The 20,268-nt window shown below is 43.0% G+C and overlaps 1 protein-coding gene across 3 annotated transcripts; it reads right to left on the reverse strand.

The window, feature by feature from the left end:
- Positions 1-787: 787 nt before the first annotated feature.
- LOC110686504 lies at positions 788-6,193 on the reverse strand. 3 transcript variants are annotated; one of them, XM_021863125.1, is made up of 5 exons: positions 5,978-6,193; positions 3,979-4,024; positions 2,126-2,169; positions 1,588-1,901; positions 788-1,093 (listed from the first exon to the last, which is right to left on the reverse strand). In XM_021863125.1, the coding sequence occupies exons 3-5, from the start codon at positions 2,165-2,167 to the stop codon at positions 1,090-1,092; spliced, it is 360 nt and encodes a 119-aa protein (XP_021718817.1). In that variant the 5' UTR covers positions 2,168-2,169; positions 3,979-4,024; positions 5,978-6,193; the 3' UTR covers positions 788-1,089. The 3 variants fall into 3 exon arrangements, 2 of the variants coding, with proteins under 2 accessions (XP_021718817.1, XP_021718816.1); XM_021863124.1 differs by having other exon boundaries at positions 3,979-4,079; XR_002504226.1 differs by lacking the exon at positions 2,126-2,169 and having other exon boundaries at positions 3,979-4,079.
- Between the last annotated feature and the right edge of the window lie 14,075 nt (positions 6,194-20,268).

Genomic DNA, 20,268 nt, shown 5'->3' on the forward strand with positions numbered 1-20,268 from the left:
GTGATTGAATTGATTAATTATTTAATTTTGGAATTAAATAATTATCATTTTACCAACTCTCCCACATTGATGGGAGATTGGAAATCAAGGGATCATTTCCCTATAAATACCAAGCTTGGGTATTAAAATGATACAACCTTGAGTGGAATTAAAAAGGCAACTCTAAGAAAGAGTAAACCTTTGATTCGTAAAACTCATAGTTATTTTGTCCGGGTCTTGACTAACCTTCAAGACTTAGGACGCTCGGGTCGGGTCGAGGGTACGATCCGTCGGAGATCTCGTCTTTTCGGGATTTTGAAGTAAGAGCTCTTTAGGAGCGAAGCACGCGTCAAAGGTATAATTCTTGTTCTTAATCTTGTTTGATTAAGTTTATTATGCTTGTTAATTGCTTTAATTAAGGGGCGGGTCTTGGTGGGTTTCCTTCCGTGTAGTGTCGGGTCACTACGAAACCCTATAAAAATACGAATTTCCCACCGGTTCAAACCCCCCATTTCGCACCGGTTTTAAACCAGACCGGATTTGGGGGGTGCTAAAACCCCATAGATTTCGCACCGGTTCAAAACCGGTGGGAAAAATGACTTTTCGCACCGGTTCTAGAGGAGAATCGATGCCAAAAACTGAACTTTTCGCACCAGTTTTTACTTAGAACCGGTGTTAAAAGTCCCCAAATTTATTTTTTAAAAAAACTTTTAGCACCGGTTCTGTCCAAAACCGGTGCCAAAAATGCCCAAAAAAAAAAAAATTAGCATTTTTTTTCACTTAAATTGTAACAAATACTTATATATAATCATAATATACATAAAACACATATATTTTCTTCAATAACTTGTAATATTACACTTTAAAAAACTGAAGAAAACAAAAATACAGAATCAAGGTCTGGAGTAGCTGTTGCTGGCTACTGCTTTCTGTTTCTGGCTGCTTAGGTTTGGTTCAGGCTGCTGGTTCTGTTGCCTGCTTTTTCACCTGCTGTGATACTGCTGTTTGGTTGCTGGCCTGGTTTTGCAAAGCCTTTCGGCTATCTGCTGGCTGTTAGCTATTGTCTGGTGGTGGTGGTGTTGTGCCTGCCTGGTACTGGTTGTTGGTGTTTTACCTGTCAAAGCGAGTTATAGAAACGAAATTGTAAAAAAAAAAATTAAGTTGTCACGTTCCATGTCCTTAATAATATAACCTATCATCATCATCTTCATCAATCATCCTTTCTAACAAAACTACAGTAATAATAGCTAAAACCTGCACATAATTAAAACAACACATACAACAGATCCAATGCAAGACAGAACTAGGCATGAGGTTGATCAAATAAGTATCAGCCAATAGACAATCAGTCAGGTATCTACCCTAAATGGATAATGTCAATTGGAATTAAGCTTCAGAAATCCCAAATTTGTAACTTTAGCTTGATTGTTGCCTCTTTTTTGCTGACGAAATAAAAAAAGTCCATTAAGAACTTCTACTCCACAAGGTTAGAGGCTTTAGAATTTTTTATAAAGCCATAAGCTATAGCCAGTACAGCTAGTCTATAAGTACTCAACTAATCAGGAGAGTAGAATTCAAGCAATAATAGAAGCAATTTAAAGATGTTACCTGTCAGCTCTTGGAACTTCTGGTTGTGAAGCTCTTGGTGCTGGCTCACCCATGTCCTTTTCTTTTGACTCCAATGAACGTGCAACAGCCAATGATCGAGGATGATTTTCCGGAGGTGGGCCAAAAATGTTATTTCCACTGAGTTCCTTGCACTTGCCATACGACAGTCCCTTTTTGATCTTTGAGTCTGCCTCAGCTTCTAGAGTGCCACTCAATTCACGTTGCTTTGCTACCTCTGGCAGAGAGGTAGGCTTCTTGGGTGTCACACTTTCGTCGACACTAAAAGAAATCTGGCTAATTCCATTGACAGCTTGCTGCAATTGGCAGTTACAAGAGAAAGGGTCAAGAGTTGATCCGGTGTGTCATTACAAAAAAATATACTTTGTACGAAGTATATTAATGAAAATAAACCTGATAAAATCTCCTTTGTTTGGTAGCATACCAGAAAAGTTATGGAGAACAGTAAAAGGGAGAGGATGGATGGGAAGAGAGAATAAGAAAGACAAGGAGTAGAGTGGAAAATGTGTTAATTACTTACAAAAGGAAATTGATTTCCACCCTTGGGATAATTGCTTTCCATCCCTTTAGATACCAAATAAAAGAAAATGGTTAACACCCAACCAAACACTATATGTTTCTAACAAGATACTTGTATAGTGAAATTAAAAAAGTGGTTATCGTGGCAGGCATAGTGGACACTAGGAAGACAGCATGATTGGGAATATGCACGATAAAAGATTATAGAAAAGATAATATACCAAATCAAAACATCAATGGACAACAAAAACAGGTATTTTTAGAAATTTATGATTTTTACTAAGGTTATTTTCTCCTCTAATTTATTTATATAAGTACTAGCAAAGATAATTAAGTTTAATATAAATTCAGCAAAAATAAGTTAAGCAAATTGATAAGCTAAGTTAAGCAAAAGCAAGTCCAGTTAAGCATATCCGGATCAAGAAAGATCAGTAGCATGTGATACCATACGTATTTTTTAAGTCATCAAGAGATTAGTTGGCTATATCAAGAGATTGAAAGACAAGTAACAAAAACAATACTAATATGATCTGATCTAGTATACAGAAGGATAATAAATAGAGAAATAACAATTTAAATGAAAATAAATAATAAAGGCAAAGCAAAGTGGTTAATGAAGATAGTTGATTGATGAAATACAAAGGAAGAAGGAGATAAAGTAAGATAGAATGGAGAAGGATTTGGGTTAAGTTTACAATCCATCAGTAACACTACTGTTTAGTGGTAACAACCACTACACCATTAGTACAGTACTCCTACTACTTCACATAAAAACTGATGAAATATGAATCTCAGTTAGACTCCCAAATTTTGCAACACATAAAATCAGGGAGATCCGTTGAGTGAGATTTCATGGAAAATGATTTTTGCACTCCTGGTCCTTTAAATCCCAACTGCACTTTCATTCTTCTTCATTCTTCCTGGAGTGTTAAAATCATCTCCACTTCCTACCCAGAAAATCTTGCTGGATCTAATTCATTAATTGACTCCACACACAAACAGTAACCCTAAACCTACAAACTTTATTAATTAAACAAACTAACACTACAACTTGAACTCAACACTTAGTTAGTTAGATAGCGATGATCACAACCTTTAGAGAGGAAGATGTAGTAGTTTCAATTCCAAGGGACTTACGACGACCTTGAGATGGACAAATAAAGTAATTGGGGTGTTGAATATAGAAACCAGTTACTAGTTGTAGTTGGGGTGGAGGTGTTGCAAAGGTAGGAAGATGATGAAATACTAGTAACTCAGCTGGAACAAGATGTATTGCAGAAAAAAATCAAGAGGAACAAGACAGTCCAAATTAGAAATTTAGCAAACATGTTGAAGAATCTAACATCGAATTTCCTAAACTTGGTCTTCTTTCTAAATGAAGTCAGCCAAACGGTCAACCCACACATAGCCGTGGAAGTGTCCACACTCCACAAATGATCTAAGAAAGCTGACATGAATTGTAAATGAAGTTTGTTAACCAGCCTTTTTTTTTTTTAAGGCATTCCAGTGTTCATTTGTTAACCAGCTTAAGGCATAAACGGACAGCAGGAAGAGCATAAACTATGTCAACAAGTGTCATTTTGAATTGCAACACTAAATTTCAAGAGATGGTGAATAGCCAATCAACTTTCAATTTTTGTGATAAATAAATACACAAGCTCCGTAGAGTAGGCTCAGCAGCATATTCAGACACTATTGCTAAACTAGGGCTCGGGTACACTATCCATACAGGTGCACTGATCAATTAATTGCACATCAATCAACTAAGAAACCCTAACATGGAGGCATAAAAAATGACTTCAAAGAGAGAAATGAAGAGTAGAGATTACAGAAGATATAATTGGAAAAGCATACCAACGCCGCACTCTCAATTCTTCCACCAGGAAGCTCCCTCAACCTCCTGCAGAAGTCAAATAAACTTCACCTTTAGCACCCTCAAAGACATTACACTGGACCTGGAAAAGGAAGTGAACATATTTAGTATTGTCCACAGATTAGACAAAAACACAACATTCTGCATTGAGACTCCACTACTCCAGTAGCTAGTCACTAGACACTGTCGCACAGATAGAAAAAGCCTCGAAGCACCTTGAGTAGCGAGGACAAGGCAATAACAAAAGTTTAGAAATTCCTATAATACTAAATAAAAAAAAAACAAAAATAAAAACAAAACAAAAAAAAACAAATTTAATGCATCTATTCACAAATTCATAGCTCATGAAATGGTGGATATCTTCAACCGCCTACCCAAGCCAAGTTGACAAGTCATATGGCTCGACTAATAAACCAATATTCATCAATTTTATATATAATTTAGAGAAAGAGGCAAATTAAAATGAGAAGCAGAAGATAGGCACATATGCCCACACAAAGGCAAAATCATTTAGTAAACAGCATATAGGAGAAGATAACATTTTTAAAATCAAATTTACTTCAAAAATTGTTGCCTTCTTGAAGAACTTGGAATTTATAAGAAAGATAACCCCATCTGTTTTTTAAAAGGAAAAAGAAAAAGGAATTTTTCAAGCAGAAGACAAGTTTACATCAGAAAGTCTATAAAAGGGTTAGGAAGGGAACCGATACTCAGTAGCATACAAGAAAAAGAAAGCTCCCTACTACAAAGACAATATATATATGGACTATATTCAACATAATTATGTATAGTAATCAAGACAATTCCACATAATCAAGACAAGATAGATGTAAACCAATCTTCCAAAGAGATTTGCAGCTAGCAAAACAATCAATGCCCAAATTTCTCAAAAAAATCCTAGTTACATAAGTTAGTCTTAGAGTCTCTTCTTTCCCTAGAGGTTATATCATACAGACATACAGGACCTTGTAGCAAACTAGCAATAGCAAATTCACAGTTGACTTTACCTGTCAAATGCATGACCATATAAAAGCTGCAAGCTCCTAACATGCTTGTTGGCTATGCCGTGAATCACATCAAGTTGACATTTATTCAATCAATCATAAGTACAACTTTAAAATCCGGTTTTTCTTCTCTAAAAACACATAATAAATTGCTGCCAAAGTTACCACATGTATAAGCAATACTAACAATCACATAATGAGCTAGCTAAAGATAAAGGTCCGAGTAACAACTACTAGCATTAAAACATCGTCTTTCTTCATTAGCAAACAATTCAATACTTACCATCCACATTTTAAGAATTAATAGTCTTATTATTAACACACTGATTCATGAATTCATCCAAGCAACCAACACATCAACTCAAATACGGAATTAAACTTACTAAATTTCGAAAGTGGTCTATTGCAATTCACATCCAAAAACCAAAAATGATCAAATGAAATAACTTGTAAATAGTCTCAAACAAATCAATTCTCACTACCACAACCCCAATTTCTCTTCAAATCAAACTTGATAAAAGCACAAATCACAAAATAACATAAAACAACAACTCCAATTCCAAAATCAAAATCCCTAATTAGAAATAAAATCACAAAGCTGACGATTAGGGAAACGAAAGAACTTCAGACCGCGATTACGCTCCGTATTAGCAGTGGTTGCCCAGTTTACAGCAACATAGAGTCTGTTTCTCCAACTAAGTACACGCGTTAGATATGCTGAATGCCAAATAAGAAAGCTGAGGAACCCAGCAATGGAGAACCATCAAGTTCATAAACAAATGCCCAAACGAGAACCATCAAGTTCATAAACAACAGCAACAATCAAAACCCTAAAACAATTTACTATTGTTGAATGCACAACTCAAAATTAAAGTCACAACAGCAAACCACAAAGAACAGAAAACCCTAAATCAACGACTAACCCTATATTGCGAAGGAATTCAATTGATTAGGAAGACCACGAAATAAATCTTACCTCGAAGCTGCTACAATGGAGTTGGAAAGCTCAGAATGCGCTTCAATGGAGGTGAGAAAGCTCAGCAGAATGCGCTTTAATGGAGGAGAGCTATGGAGAGAAAGAGACGAGTTGCGGCAATGGAGGTGAGAAAGCCCAGAATGCGCTTCGATGGAGGACGTACAGCTATGGGGAAGGTAGGCGACAACGAGGGGGGTGCGAATTGAATGTGGAAAAGCTAGAAGGGGAATGAAAACTGAATTGAAGGAAGAAGAAGATCGAATTTCACGATTAAGTGGTTTTTTTGTTTAATTTACAGCACCGGTTCGAACCGGTTGTAAATGAATTTTTCCCACCGGTTTGGGCTGAACTAGTGCGAAATCCCTCTATTTTTTTCTTTTTTATTTAATAAAAACATTCAGCACCGGTTCAAACCGGTGCAAAAACCTTGATTTGGCACCGGTTTATAAGGAACCGGTGCGAAAAGTAATTATCCAAATCCCGCCCATTTTTTTCCCACCAGTTTTTAAGAACCGGTGTGAAAAGGGGGGTGCCTTTTTCATTTTTTCTACTAGTGCATTGTCACTCCTGGTGACTCTTACATTGACAACGTCCTCAAGTGCTTTGAGGAACATGTCCGGGAGATAGGAGGTAAGACTTTCCTTCCAATATTCCGGGATGGAATTTGCCATAAGTCGTGAGACTTTCTTGCAGTTGGAGGACCATTCTTCATGAGCCTCATCGGTCATGATTCCTTTAGAGTAGAAGCTTGGAATGGGAGTGTCTAGAGTGTACTCCAAGGAATAATTCCGGAGAGCTTTCCTGAGTTCCTCCTCCCATTCCTTGAAGTTGACCAAGTTTAAGGAAAAGGCCAACTTCTCGGGGAGTTCCGGGCACATATGGTTGTTGTTTGGGTTACTTGCAGACAATGTTCTACAATTGAAAGAATTTGAAATGAAAAACCATTCATAAATCAATAAGTTGAAATTTAAAACGTTCATGCATAATTTCAATCTTATTGAGCATTTTATCCACGCATTTATAAAATTGTCCTTTTTAGGCGAGAATAAAATGATTCCGAGATCCCAAATATCAAGAAATGGTTAAGCATGCTTTGGCTTGTCTTAATCATTAGATATCTTAAGGTAAGCAATCCAATTTCTAATAGCTCCAAGATACTCTCGGTTTGATAAAATTTCGCATCTAATGCATCTTTGACATTTTACCTCTTTTGCCACGTCATCTAAGGACTCCTTACTGATATCGTTGAGCTTAACCAAGACAACTTGTATACCTAGTATACCTTACGTTCCTATGGAAGTAGTGATGTCTCGCTTTGGTGTAGTCCATCACGTACGTGCATTAGTTCGGTAAGTGTTGTTCTTGGCATGGCAAATTTTAGCTCAATATTATTAAGGGACCTAGGGTTTCTATTGTTGGTTGATTTAAGTGAACTTAACTAATCGTCGCAACATATAGAAATCCCAGACATGCATCTAGCAATCATATATAATAACAAAATATATAAAGCATAAAATGATGCATTTGGCAACTAGCATGACCCCTTGAAATCTTCAATTTCCATGGGTCTTCATCTTGGCTCGTGTTCATCGAAACGCCGTCTTGAGACATCTTGGCCAAAATAAATAAACTAGCTAGAACGACTAAGATTAATATAATAGTACAAAAATACTTAACGGTTCGCAGACCGTATTTAGATTTACAAAAATACATAACGGAACGCAGTCCGTATTTTCGATCCTAGTCGGGCCCCACTAGTTGCCATTTTCAATAACCTGTTTTGAAAACAATCTTCCATTCACCCATTCACTATTTGTGAATGGCCCATGCAAATTACGAAATACATAATTAAACACGCAAAACTAGTAACTAACTTAGGTGGTTAATCCGATTAACGCGTCTAATAAAAACTAGTCAAAGTTGTTTAATCCATTATTTCTAAAAGAAAAATGCTCACGTAATTAATTAAGCTCCCACTAAATTCCGCATCCATACTTAATTAATCCGATTAATTAAGTCGACATAACCCATAATTTGTCAAATTTTTTCAAAACCGAAAAATCGAGGTTTTAACCTCGTTAAAATAATTACTTCAAATTATTAAAATTGAAAAATTGCAAAATCATAGCTCAAACATTAAGCAAAACGTCCCACTAAAACCCTTGGTGGGTGCGCACCATGGCTGCTTGGCAGCCCATGGCCTGGTGCCATGGTGCATAGGCGAGGTACGCTGTGCCCAGCATGCTCTGCTGCTAGCGCCAGCTGCCTGCTTGCATGTTGTGCATGCTTGCTAGCACGCTGGTGCCTGCGAGCATCTGGCTTGCTGGGCTGGCGCCTCTTGATGCTAGCCAGCATGCGCGCACTCCACACAGCCACACAGCCAAGCCTATGCTGCTGCGCTCAGCGCCTTCCCTGCCACACAGCCACGCGCATTGGTGCAATGCCCTTGCGTGCACCATAGGCAACCTACATGCGGGCTGCTAGGCAGCCCGGCTGGCCTTGGTGACGCTTGCGGTTTTGCATCGATTTTTGCGTGCATTTCCTCAGAATTTTAATTCCGATTTGTGTGTGACATGATTAATTCTAAATTACATTTTAGAATTAATTTGAGGAAAAATAAAATAAAATAAAATAAATTTAATTTTAATGGTGCACAAGCCTAAATTATCCAATTTTTTTTTTAACAAAACTAGGTCCTTCTTTATGCTTAAAATAAAATGAGCTATGTCCATAATTAATCTCGCCAATATGCAAATTAATAATGGATTTGACAAATGGGAGTTGGAAAAATAAACTAATCATCTAATGAAAAATTTTCCAACTTTCATACTTGTGTAAAATACCAAGATTACATCTTCCAATATGAAAATTAATCAAATTTCACTCACAAGTATTTGAACTTGATGGATTTTAATCAACCAAACATGAAAAATCCAAACTTTGTTCAATATGGAATTTAGGGTTAGGATTCTAATCATTTAAACCTTTTAAAGATTATAACTTTAACATTATAGGAACTTAAAATTACAAGTTCACAACAAGCTTTCACATTTTATTGCAATTTATTTGCAAAATTTGTGAAAAACAAGTTTATGTGAAAAATGGTATATCAACTTAAGCACTAATAAAAACTCCATTATTATGCTTAAGGATATTTTTAAAACAATAGATTAGTGATGCAAATGTGCATTTAATCTAACCTTGTAATGCTTGCATTAATCAAGGCTTAAAAAGAATTAAAATTTTCGTTGAAAAACAAAAAACCCTAGAAAAAATGGGTTTCTGGTTCGAATTTGGCTACTGGATAGGTCTCAAAGAGGGATGAATCTGTTCCACAAAGTCAATTCCACCCAAAAATCACTATTTTTGAGCCAAAATCTAGGTTCGACAGCCAAATCGAGAATAAAACCGAGTTTTAAAATTAATTAAAACGAGCATCTAATCTAATTAGAAGAACATGAACCAGAAAAATAAATTCTTTTAAAACACCATAATTAATAAGTAATTGCAAAAATTAAAAGGAGCATGGCTCCGAACCGCTGTAAGGTTTCGTAGTGACCCGACACTACGCGGAAGGAAACCCCCCAAGACCCGCCCCTTAATTAAAGCAATTAACAAGCATAACAAACATAATTAAGCAAGACTAAGAACAAGAATTATACCTTTGTTGCGTGCTTCGCTCCCGAAGAGCTCTTACTTCAAAATCCCGAAACTACGAGATCTCCGACGGATCGTACCCTCGACCCAACCCGAGCGTCCCAAGTCTTGAAGGTTAGTCAAGACCCGGACAAACAAAATTATGAGTTTTACGAATCAAAGGTTTACTCTAATTGCAAGAGTTGCCTTTTTAATTCCACTCAAGATTATCCATTTCCCAACACCCTTGAACGGTATTTATAGGGAAATGGGTCCTTGGTTTTCAATCTCCCACCAATGTGGGAGAGTTGAAAAATCAATGATTTATTTAATTTCCAAATTAAATAAATAATCAACTAAATCATATTGGGACAAGTGGCATGATCATGTGCAAAGGAGTAGTGCCCAAGGTTAGGTGGGGGACCATATGTCTTGCTCCCTAAGGCCCTTGATTGGTCCCCACAAGCTTCCTCACAACCGCCATATGGCTGCTGGGCTGGCAGGCAGCTAGCGTGCCAGCTAGCACTGAAAGGAATGGTGTCCTTCCAACAAGTGTATTCTTCCGATAGAGGGTTCAGAATTATTACAAAGCTAATTCTTCAGTAAGGTCAAGTGATCGGAATGCCTAGGTGGAGGCCGCTTCCGATCAGTAATATCGAGGTACAATTGATATTACATCTTGATCTTAATTGAACCCTTCGGGTCGAACCCAATCGAATCACCGATCCGAGACGACGAATTAATCTGAAAGGATTTAATGAGTCAACAGAGTTTTATGAATACAGACGTCGGAAATCGAGCTTTGGGCGTCGAGACCGAGCGTCGCAAAATCACAAGCAACAAGTATGAGCGTAGCCGTAGCTAGGCTAGGCTAGCTCATCGCAAGCCTAGGCGCACCATGTGTGTGCTAGGCGCACCATGTGTGTGCTAGGCGCACCATGGTGTGCTAGGCATTATCGCAGCCTAGGCGCGGCCTGATAGCCTATCGCAGGCACCAGGCACACCAGGCGCACCAGGCGCACCCAGCAACCCATCGCAGGCACCAGGCGCACCATCGCAGGCACTAGGTGCTGCGTGCGTGCGTGCTTGGCATGGAAGCACCATCGCAGGCACCAAGTGCTAGCATGGGTGCCTGCCTAGCATTGGCGCACCATGTGTGTGCTGGCTTGTGTGCTAGCCTTCGCATGGCAGCACCAAGCATCACACCACATGCGAGGGCCTGGGCGTCAGAATTGTGCTAGGCCACGCACAACAGCCCATCATCACCACGCACCAAGACTGCTGTGTGATGCGTGGGCGTGCGTGTGGTGCGAGGCCAATGCACGCTGCGCATGGTGCGTGGCTAGTGCGAGAGGTGCTGCGAAGGCGTGTGCGTGGTGTGCGAGGTGAAAGGGGCCAGCATGCGTGGCTCACTAGCAGCACGCATGATGGGAGTGCGAAGCATGTGCGTGCGTTGGGAGTGCTAGGCAGCCAGCAGCGCCCAGAAGCTAGCACTGGCCAGCACCAGCGCCTAGCACAGCCTAGCACCGAGCATGCGAGGCTGCTGGGCAAGCATATGCTAGCTGGCTGGGCTGGTTGGCACATGCTAGCTGGCGTGCTAGCTGGCAGCAGCCCAGCACCCCCTTGTGAGTGGCGGTTTACGGAGAGGTGGGGACCAAAGACACCAAGCTTCCCTTGGGGAGCAAGGCAATGGTCCCCCTCATGGGATATGGTCCTCACCTAACCCATTCTCTCCTTTTGCTACTTGTTGGCTTGTGATTGCTTTTGCATAATTATTTATTTTGGAATTAAATAAATTATTGCAATTGCACATGATCCCACATTGATCATGAAAAGGGGTTTCAAGTCCCCATTCCCTATAAATACCCACTTGGTTGGGATTTTGAGAATACAACCTTGAGTGGAATTAAAAAGGCAACTCTAAGAAAGAGTAAACCTTTGATTCGTAAATTTCATAGTTATTTTGTCCGGGTCTTGACTAACCTTCAAAACTTAGGACGCTCGGGTCGGGTCGAGGGTACGATCCGTCGGAGATCTCGTCTTTTTGGGATTTTGAAGTAAGAGCTCTTTGGGAGCGAAGCACGCGTCAAAGGTATAATTCTTGTTCTTAATCTTGTTTGATTAAGTTTATTATGCTTGCTAATTGTTTTAATTAAGGGGCGGGTCTTAGTGGGTTTCCTTCCGCGTAGTGTCGGGTCACTACGAAACCTTACAAGCACTGCCCAGCAGCATCCCAGCCAGCCAGTGCTTGCTGGGCAATGCTGGCGCTACTGTTGTGTGCTGGCGCCTAGTGCTGCTAGCACATTTTGCTGGTGCTTGCCCCAGCAGCCCACGCATTGGGTGGCGCACATGCTTCGCATAGCATGCACCAGCCTCGCACCATGCACCAGCCTCGCACCACGCATCAGCCTCGCACCTCGCACCACGCACCACCCTCGCACCACGCATCAGCCTTGCACCTCGCCCCACGCACCAGCCTCGCACCACGCACCACGCACCAGCCTCGCACACATTGCTATCCCATCCAGCGAGCCTACGCACGCAAAGGTCTAGCATGCGTGCTGGGCGATGCTGCCAGGCACCCTCGCATTAGCACACATACGCCAGTGCTTAGCACTGCTATGCTTGGTGCGAGGCATGCACACACACACGTGCACATGGGCCAGTGCCCAGCACTGCGATGGTTGTGCTTGGTGCGTGTGTGACCCTGCCATGCGCACCCAGGCATCCAGGCAAGCACGTTGTTGTGTTGCGATGGGCTGCCTGGTGCTCCTGGTGCGCCTAGTGCTTGCGATGGTCAGCGATGGTGCCCAGGCATGATGCTAGGGCTGCGATGGTGCCCATCCATCCTAGGGAACGCATGGTGTGCCTAGGCGTGCTGCTTGGGCTGCGATGGTGCGCCTAGCACACCTAGTGTGCTTAGGCTTGCGCCTAGCCATGCTAGGTGCATGCTAGCTCGAACTAGCCTAACATCCACATGGTTAGACCATTGTGGTGCTATGGCTACGCTCATACTTGTCGCTTGTGATTTTGCGACGCTAGGTCTCGACGCCCTAGGCTCGATATCCGACGTCTGTATTCGTAAAACTCTGTCGACTTATTAAATCCTTTCGGATTAATTTGTCGTCTCGGATCAGTGATTCGATTTGGTTCGACCCGAAGGGTTCAGTTAAGATTAAGCTGTAATATCAATCGTACCTTGATATTATTGATCGGAAGCGGCCTCCACCTAGGCATTCCGATCACTTGATCTTACTGAAGAATTAACTCTGTAATAATTCTGAACCCTCTATCGGAAGAATACAATTGTTGGAAGGACACCATCCCTTTCAAAGGGGAATTGATCCCCTTCCACGATAAATAGAGGAAAATCCTCATTTATTACACATTCATAAAGATACACACAAAAACCCGAGCAATATTAATTGCAGAATTCTCTCTGAATCCGAGAGAAAAATCTTTACATTCCGCACTTTTACACATCTGGAAACGTTCTAACTTGATCGTCGGAGGCGAAACTCCACCCCACCGGAGTTTCCGTGGTTTTGCAGGTACAGACGGTCGACGCGCATTCTTGGAATTGTAACTCTCCCGAGGGACTCCAAAAACCCCGAAACATTTGGCGCCGTTTTTGGGGAGAGTACTTCCTAGATGGCATCCGAATCTTTACCATTTGTTGAGGGAAAATGACCTATGGCCGAAACCGAGGTCCACACAGACCAAGATATTGGTGACAACGTTGAGGTCGACAACTACGTGGCCCCAGATGGGTCATTCTGAACAAGACGCACCTGTTCCAAAGAAACAAGGGGAACGGGGCAAAGACAAAGCTGGTCCTAGCAGCCCAACCGTCAAGCCGGCTGGGTGACCCCAGGCGGCGGAAGGTGCTACCCCCGTAACTAGAGACGAACTCCTGAAATTCATGACGAGTTTCAAAGGGGAGATCAAGGACCTGATAAACAAGTCAACTGGCACCAACAAAGGTCAAAGCCTTCTCCCTCCGGGAAGAAGCATATCAAAGATCGTGTGCCTACTTCTCACCCTAAACCAAAAGGGGCGGACAGGCCCATGATCGATCTATCCAAACTTCGTTTCCCTAAATCAGGGCAAAGGAAGGCCATCCGACAAGTTCAGCCGAATGGGTCAAAAAAGACTTACTTAGATTCCCGGATGTTCATCCAGGAGAAGAGAAGTCAACAATTGTCTGATTCGGCCTCAACGTTGACGTACCCAAACAGTTTCTTGAATACCTCAATGAAGTATTCGGAAACAAACTGAGAGAGTCAGTCATGCGGCAAGTTCGCACACACTAGACCTCAGATTATCCAGTCGGCTCCGTATGTGCCCCAACAACAATACCTGCCGTATGGATCACTATACATGCAGCCGACCCTCTTTGGGGGTCAGGCGGCACAAAATGTTCAGCCCATGGATTGGCAGCTCCGACTGCTAAACCTTGGTGAACAGCCGTCGGCGTTCTCCAAGGAGATAACCGAGGCGGCTCAGCCGGCCAAGGTTAAGAATGTGTTGGTTGATACCTATGATGGTACCACCAACCCAGAAGACCACCTAATGGCTTACACCAACCTCATGTACTTACAGGGGCTGGATGATGCCGCCTGGTGCCTATGCTTCCCGGCAACATTGAAGGGCAAAGCCTAACGATGGTTTGGCAATCTGCCAGCCGGATGCATCAACAACTTCAAGACGCCTGCATACCTATTCACGTCCAACTTCTCCATAAACATCCCTGCCAAAAAGAAAAGTCTCGACTTGGGGGCTATTCAGCATGGAGATAAAGAAGGGCTAAGATCCTATGTCAGGCGGTTCAATCTGATGAGAATTCAGATTCAAGGTTGTCTAACGAAGTTGCCTACATAGACTTCTTCAAGGGTCTGAAGGACGGGTCGACTTGGTCAGAAAGAGGGTTGCTACCCTCCAAGAGGCATTGATGGAAGCCAAAGCCTATATATAGGCGACTGAGCTCTGTTCCATCAAGCACCCGTCAGACCCTAAAAATTCTGACAAAAAGGATAGCCGGTCTTCTCAGCCGGCTAAAAAAGAAGAGAGCAAGAAAAGAAAAGAAGTTTGGGTGGCGGACAATTCTAGTCAGCCGTCCCAAAAGAAAAAGAGAGAGTTGAAGCTGTACGTCCCCAAGTACGAGTTCAACAAGGACTGCTCTTCCATCCTCATAGAGATCAAAGACCGGCTAACCATTGAAAAACCGGCTGCCATGAAAAGTCCCATCAAAAGCCGGGACAAAAGCAAGTACTATCATTTCCATGAGGACATATGCCATGACACCAATGGCTGCTATAGCCTCAGGCGGCTACTAGACCGTCTGGCGAATTAGGGGGCTTTGAAGTCCTATATGCTGAAGTCCAAGGGTAACTCTAAAACAAACAATGGACAACCGTCCAAGAAGCCGGCTATAAGCTCTAACACTAATGAAGAGCAGATCTTTACCATAGCAGGCGGCTTTGCGGGAGGGGGTCTTACCATCCGGGGTACCAAGGATAACATCAGGAAGTTGGTCAACTTAGTGGATGAGGGCCTGGCGTCGAAAGACACCTTGCCTGAGGTCCTCATCTCTGAGAAGGATCGGGGTAGGGTCAGGCGGCCTCATGATGACCCTATAGTCATCGACTGCAAGGTTTCCAACCAACGAGTGGGCCTAATCCTCATTAATACTGGGAGCTCGTCTGATCTTATAAGCTATCAATGCTTGGCGAAGCTCAAGTACAAGCCTAGCAACATGCACAAGGCCTCTCACCCCTTAGTTGGCTTTGGGGGAGGTGTAGTGCATCCGGTGGGGAGGATTGACCTGCCCATCCGGCTAGGAGAAAAGGGGGCGTGACGACACATGGTCGTCAAATTCTTGGTTGTCGAGGAATTGACCGCCTATAATCTGATTTTGGGCCGTCCAACCCTCAACGAGTCCAAGGCAGTCATTATCCCATCCCTCACGCTGATCAAATTTGAGAGGGATGATGGGTTAGTGGGTTCCCTGAACGGGGATCAGAAGACAACAAGGGAGTTTTGTCTCTTAGACGTCAAGCCTATTGTGGTCGCAGCCAGCAAAAAGAGGAAGGCGGTCTACCTGGTCGCCGTAAAAAAAGAGAAGCAATAGTAATCACTGATCGGGGAGCGGTCAAATGATCTCCGTCCCCAGCCGACTGGTGAAAACATTGACATTATTCTAGATGATAGCCGTCCGGAACGAACCGTTAAAGTGGGGACGATTACTTTTGCCAAGTTGGGTGCAGATTTGCACCAACTACTGAAGGAATTCAAAGACATTTTTGCCTTTGAAGTGGAAAAGATGTCAGGCGTCAGCCCGAATCTTGTTGTCCACAAACTCTCCGTGGATCTAAAAAAGAAGCCGGTTAGGCAAAAGAAAAGGAATCACGGCGAGGAAAGATCTCAGGTGGCAACCGCCGAGGTCAAGAAGCTGCTAGATGCCGGGTTAATTCGGCAATGCTACTACCCGGATTGGGTAGCAAACGTTGTCCTTGTTGAAAAGGCGAATGGCTCCTAGCGGATGTGTGTTGATTGCACAAATCTAAACAAGGCATGTCCAAAGGATAGCTATCCACTTCCAAAGATCGACAGTCTGGTCAACTTTACAGCCGGTCATGCCTTGATGAGCTTCATGGACGCCTATTCAGGCTTCCATCAGATACCCTTGTGGAAAAAAGATTAAGAGAACACGACATTCGTCACAGATCAACGGTTATTTTGTTAGACGGTGATGTCATTTGGGCTCAAAAATGCGCCTGCTACCTTCCAGCGGATGATTAATACGGTCTTCATTAATCAAATTAGGAGGAATAAAGAGGCGTACATTGATGACATGATAGTCAAATCTGAGCTCCAGACGGATCACCTTGCTGACCTCCGAGAAACCTTCACCACCCTCAAGCGGCATAAGGTCATGCTTAATCCCAAAAAGTTTATCTTTGGTGTTGAGTCTGGGAAGTTTCTCGAATGTTTGATTGATCAAAGGGGGATAGAGGCCAACCCGGAAAAGGTACAGGCGGTAATTGACATGAAGTCACCCCGCACTGGCAAGGAAGTCAAAAAACTTACTGGTTGTCTGGCGGCATTGGGGAGATTCCTCAGCCGGTCAAGCGACAAGTGCCTCTACTTCTTCTAGGCAATCAAGAAGAAGACTAGATTCGAATGTGGGGAAAATGCTGAGGCGACATTCCAAAAATTGAAAGAGCACCTCCACTCATTGCCACGGCTGGTCAGCCCTCTAGCAGGAGAGGTTCTCTATATGTATTTTGCCGTCTCAGATCATGCCCTCAGTGCCGTTCACCTAGCTGAGAGAGACGACATTCAGCTCCCGGTCTATTTCATTAGCCATGTTCTTTGAAATGCTGAGCTGCGGTACCCCATTGTTGAAAAATTTGGTCTCGCTCTATTCATGGCAGTCAAGAAGTTGAAACCATACTTCTTGGCACATCTGGTGGTGATCTACACAGACCAACCTCTCAAGCGGCCAATGACAACCTTGGAGTCATCCGGCAGAATGCTCAAGTGAGCTATTGAAATGTAAAGTCTGGAAATCACCTTTGAACTAAGAAAGGCAGTGAAGGGTCAGGCATTCGCCAACTTCATTGCAGAAATGACAAGGCCGGCTCTGCCGGACAATGTTGATCAAGTCTGGAAGGTTTATGTAGATTGGAGCTCTATTATTAATGGTTGTGGTGCAGGTGTAATTTGCAAGTCTCTGGAAGGGGACTAATATGAATATGCACTATGGTTCAAGTTCCAAACCTCGAATAATGAGGCAGAGTATGAGGCCCTGCTAGCCAGTATCCGCTTGTGTAAGGCGGCAGGGGCATGGAAAGTTAACGCCTGCTCAGATTCTCAGTTGATCGTTATCCAATACCATGGTGACTACGAGGCCACCCATCCGGCTATGGTCAAGTATCTGCAGGCGGTCAAAGATGAGGCTGAGACACTTGTCGAATTTCATCTAAGCCAGGAGCCTATGTCAGAAAATAATCAACCGGATGCACTATCTAAGTTGGTATCATCCCCGCCTCTTATAATGCGCCTAGGTTAGTCTTTTGGGAAGTCATGGAAAAAAGAAGCATTGAACATGATCCCATTGGAGTTCTTGACCAAAGCTCTACTTGGATGGATGCCATCCGGGCTAATTTGGCAAACAACACTTTTCCAGACGCCCCTTCAGAAGTGGCTGCGTTGAAAATGCGAGCCTCAAGTTTTGAGATCTACAAGGGAGAACTCCTCAAGAACGGTTACCTCTAGCCGCTGCTGAAGTGCGTTACCCCGAAAAGGGGGAAAGAGGTTCTAGAGGATCTGCACTCGGCCTTTTGTGCATCACATATAGGCGACAGAACTCTAGCAAAAAGGGCTAGGCGACAAGGCTACTTTTGGCCCACTCTTGAGGCAGACGCCATGGAAATGGTGAAGAAGTGCGACAAGTGTAAAAGATTTGGCCGGCTCATACACCGACCGGCCACTGATTTGACGGCTATCTACAGCCTGGTTCCATTTGCAAAATGGGGCATGGACATCCTGGGTCCATATACGCCTGCTACAGGCGGACGGAGGTATACCTTGGTGGCTGTAGATTACTTCACCAAATGGGTTGAGGCAGAGGCGGTCAAGGGCATTAAGACAAAGGATGTCATCTCTTTCATCTAGAGACACATCATCACCCGGTTTGGGGTACCTATGTCTATGGTCTTTAACAATGGCTCTCAGTTTGAAACGCCTACCCTCAAGAGCTGGTTGGGAGATCAAGGGATCTCACATTGCTTTGCATCAGTCGGCCGTCCCCAAGCAAATAGCCAAGTTGAAGCCTTCAACAAGCTCATCTCAAACGACATTAAGAAGAAAATTGAAAGGGTTGGCGGTCTATGGGCGGATGAGTTGCCTCATGTCCAATGGGCCATCAAAATAACTGAAAAAGGGGCAACTGGTGAATCCCCATTTCTCATGACATACGGCACTGAAGCCATCCTTCATATCAAATTTTATGAGCCAACACTTCAAATCATGCTCTATGATGAAGAGGCAAATTGGGTGGCCATACGTCTAGCATTGGATACACTCCCGGAGCGCAGGGGCAATGCCGCCTTGCGTCATGAGATATACCGTTTGAGAATGACAAGGGCTTACAACAAAAGAGTACACAAACGGCCCCTAAAAGTGGGGGACTTTGTGTTACGAAAAATGGAAAGTTAACCCCTAATTGGGAGGGCCCTTACCGGATTTTTAAAGAAGTTAGAGGCGGCACCTACTGCTTGGAAAATCCAGACGGTAGGCAGCTAGCCAGAACCTGGAACGTAGATAACTTGAAAATGTACTACTTCTAAGGACTTGTAAATCTTTGTAAATAGAGTATATTAATGAAAAGAATGCTTTATTTTCATTTTTTGTGCAAAGTCCCATCTGTGCAATGCACAACCGGGCAACCGTCTGCTCTTAACTGAGTAGACGTAGGCAAAGTATCAAACTTAGCTATTTATAAGGTCGATGGACGGATATATCTTAAGTCGCCTGCTCCAACATGAGCAGGCAACTGGCGACGCCCATCAAGGTGAATTCGTCAAAGAGAGCATCTCCCATTTGGGTGGTACATTGTTTTATGAATCATAACTCAAGTTGCTTTAACTAACTGTCTAGATTAAAGATAACTCACGGCTTCTTGAATGATTAATTGAAACCAAGATTCAACCGGTCGTTGCTTCAAAGCAATACAGACGGTAATTAAAATCTTCGTCGAAGGTAACCGGTCATTTTACAAAAGCACTACAGCCGGTTGCAAAGCAAGGTCAAAACCTTGGCATTTAATCCATTACTTGGTTATGATACATCCGTTCGGCCAATGGCCGCCTGCATACCAACAAACGACAATGACGGATACCCAAAGAGTAATCCACAGCCGGTTAAAAGAATAATCTAGGTTGGCCCTAGCCGGCACCGTCTGCTAAACCAACTTAGAATAATTCTACTTTAAATGCGGTTAAGGACTGCCTATCTATTCATCCGGATGCTTGTAAGGATGGCTGCCTGCTTAGAGTTGGATAATATTAAGCAAACAACCGTCCAGGGGCAAGCAGAGCAACGCAAAAAAAAAGAGTTGTACGGGAAAAAATTGCAAAAATTGAAGCAAATAATATCAAAGGCAAAACTGACTCAGTCGGAAAAATATATTAATAAATGATTTTCAGTCGTACCTATGTCCAAGGAAAGGAGATACAAGTAAACTACACGGCTCGCAGGCCGGAAGAAGAAAGAAAGAAGGAAACTAATTAAGCTACTACTGCTGCTGTTGCTGATGCTGCGACGGCTGGCCCTGGCTGGAAGGAGGAGCCTCTTGAGTTTATGGGTTTGAGCTTTGTTAGCCCCACCTAACATTTGATCTTCCGTCTGCTCCTCCTCTTCCTCCTTGGCAATGTCAGTCCATTCTTTAAAGGGAGTCGGCTTCGTTGTTCCGAGAACCTAGGCATCAAACACCTTAGTGGCGTATCTGAACCGCAGGTCAAAGAAAGCCAAGTTAGTGTCCGGATGGATCATAGACCAGGCCATCTTCATGTGCTCTTCACAGTCGCGCTCATTCTCGGCAATCAGCCGATTTTACTCAGCCTCTAGCTTCCCCTTGTGGTCCGCCTGGA

The sequence above is a fragment of the Chenopodium quinoa genome, unplaced genomic scaffold (assembly GCF_001683475.1).
Source record: "Chenopodium quinoa cultivar QQ74 unplaced genomic scaffold, ASM168347v1, whole genome shotgun sequence".
NCBI lineage: Eukaryota > Viridiplantae > Streptophyta > Magnoliopsida > Caryophyllales > Amaranthaceae > Chenopodium > Chenopodium quinoa.

What these genes read in the sequence shown, in the direction of transcription:
- LOC110686504 (XM_021863125.1), bottom strand. Translation starts at nt 2,167, where the DNA reads ATGGAAAGCAATTATCCCAAGGGTGGAAATCAATTTCCTTTT. An exon ending in GTGGAAATCAATTTCCTTTT is followed by an intron (nt 1,902 to 2,125) that starts GTAAGTAATTAA and finishes TGCCAATTGCAG; the next exon opens with CAAGCTGTCAATGGAATTAG.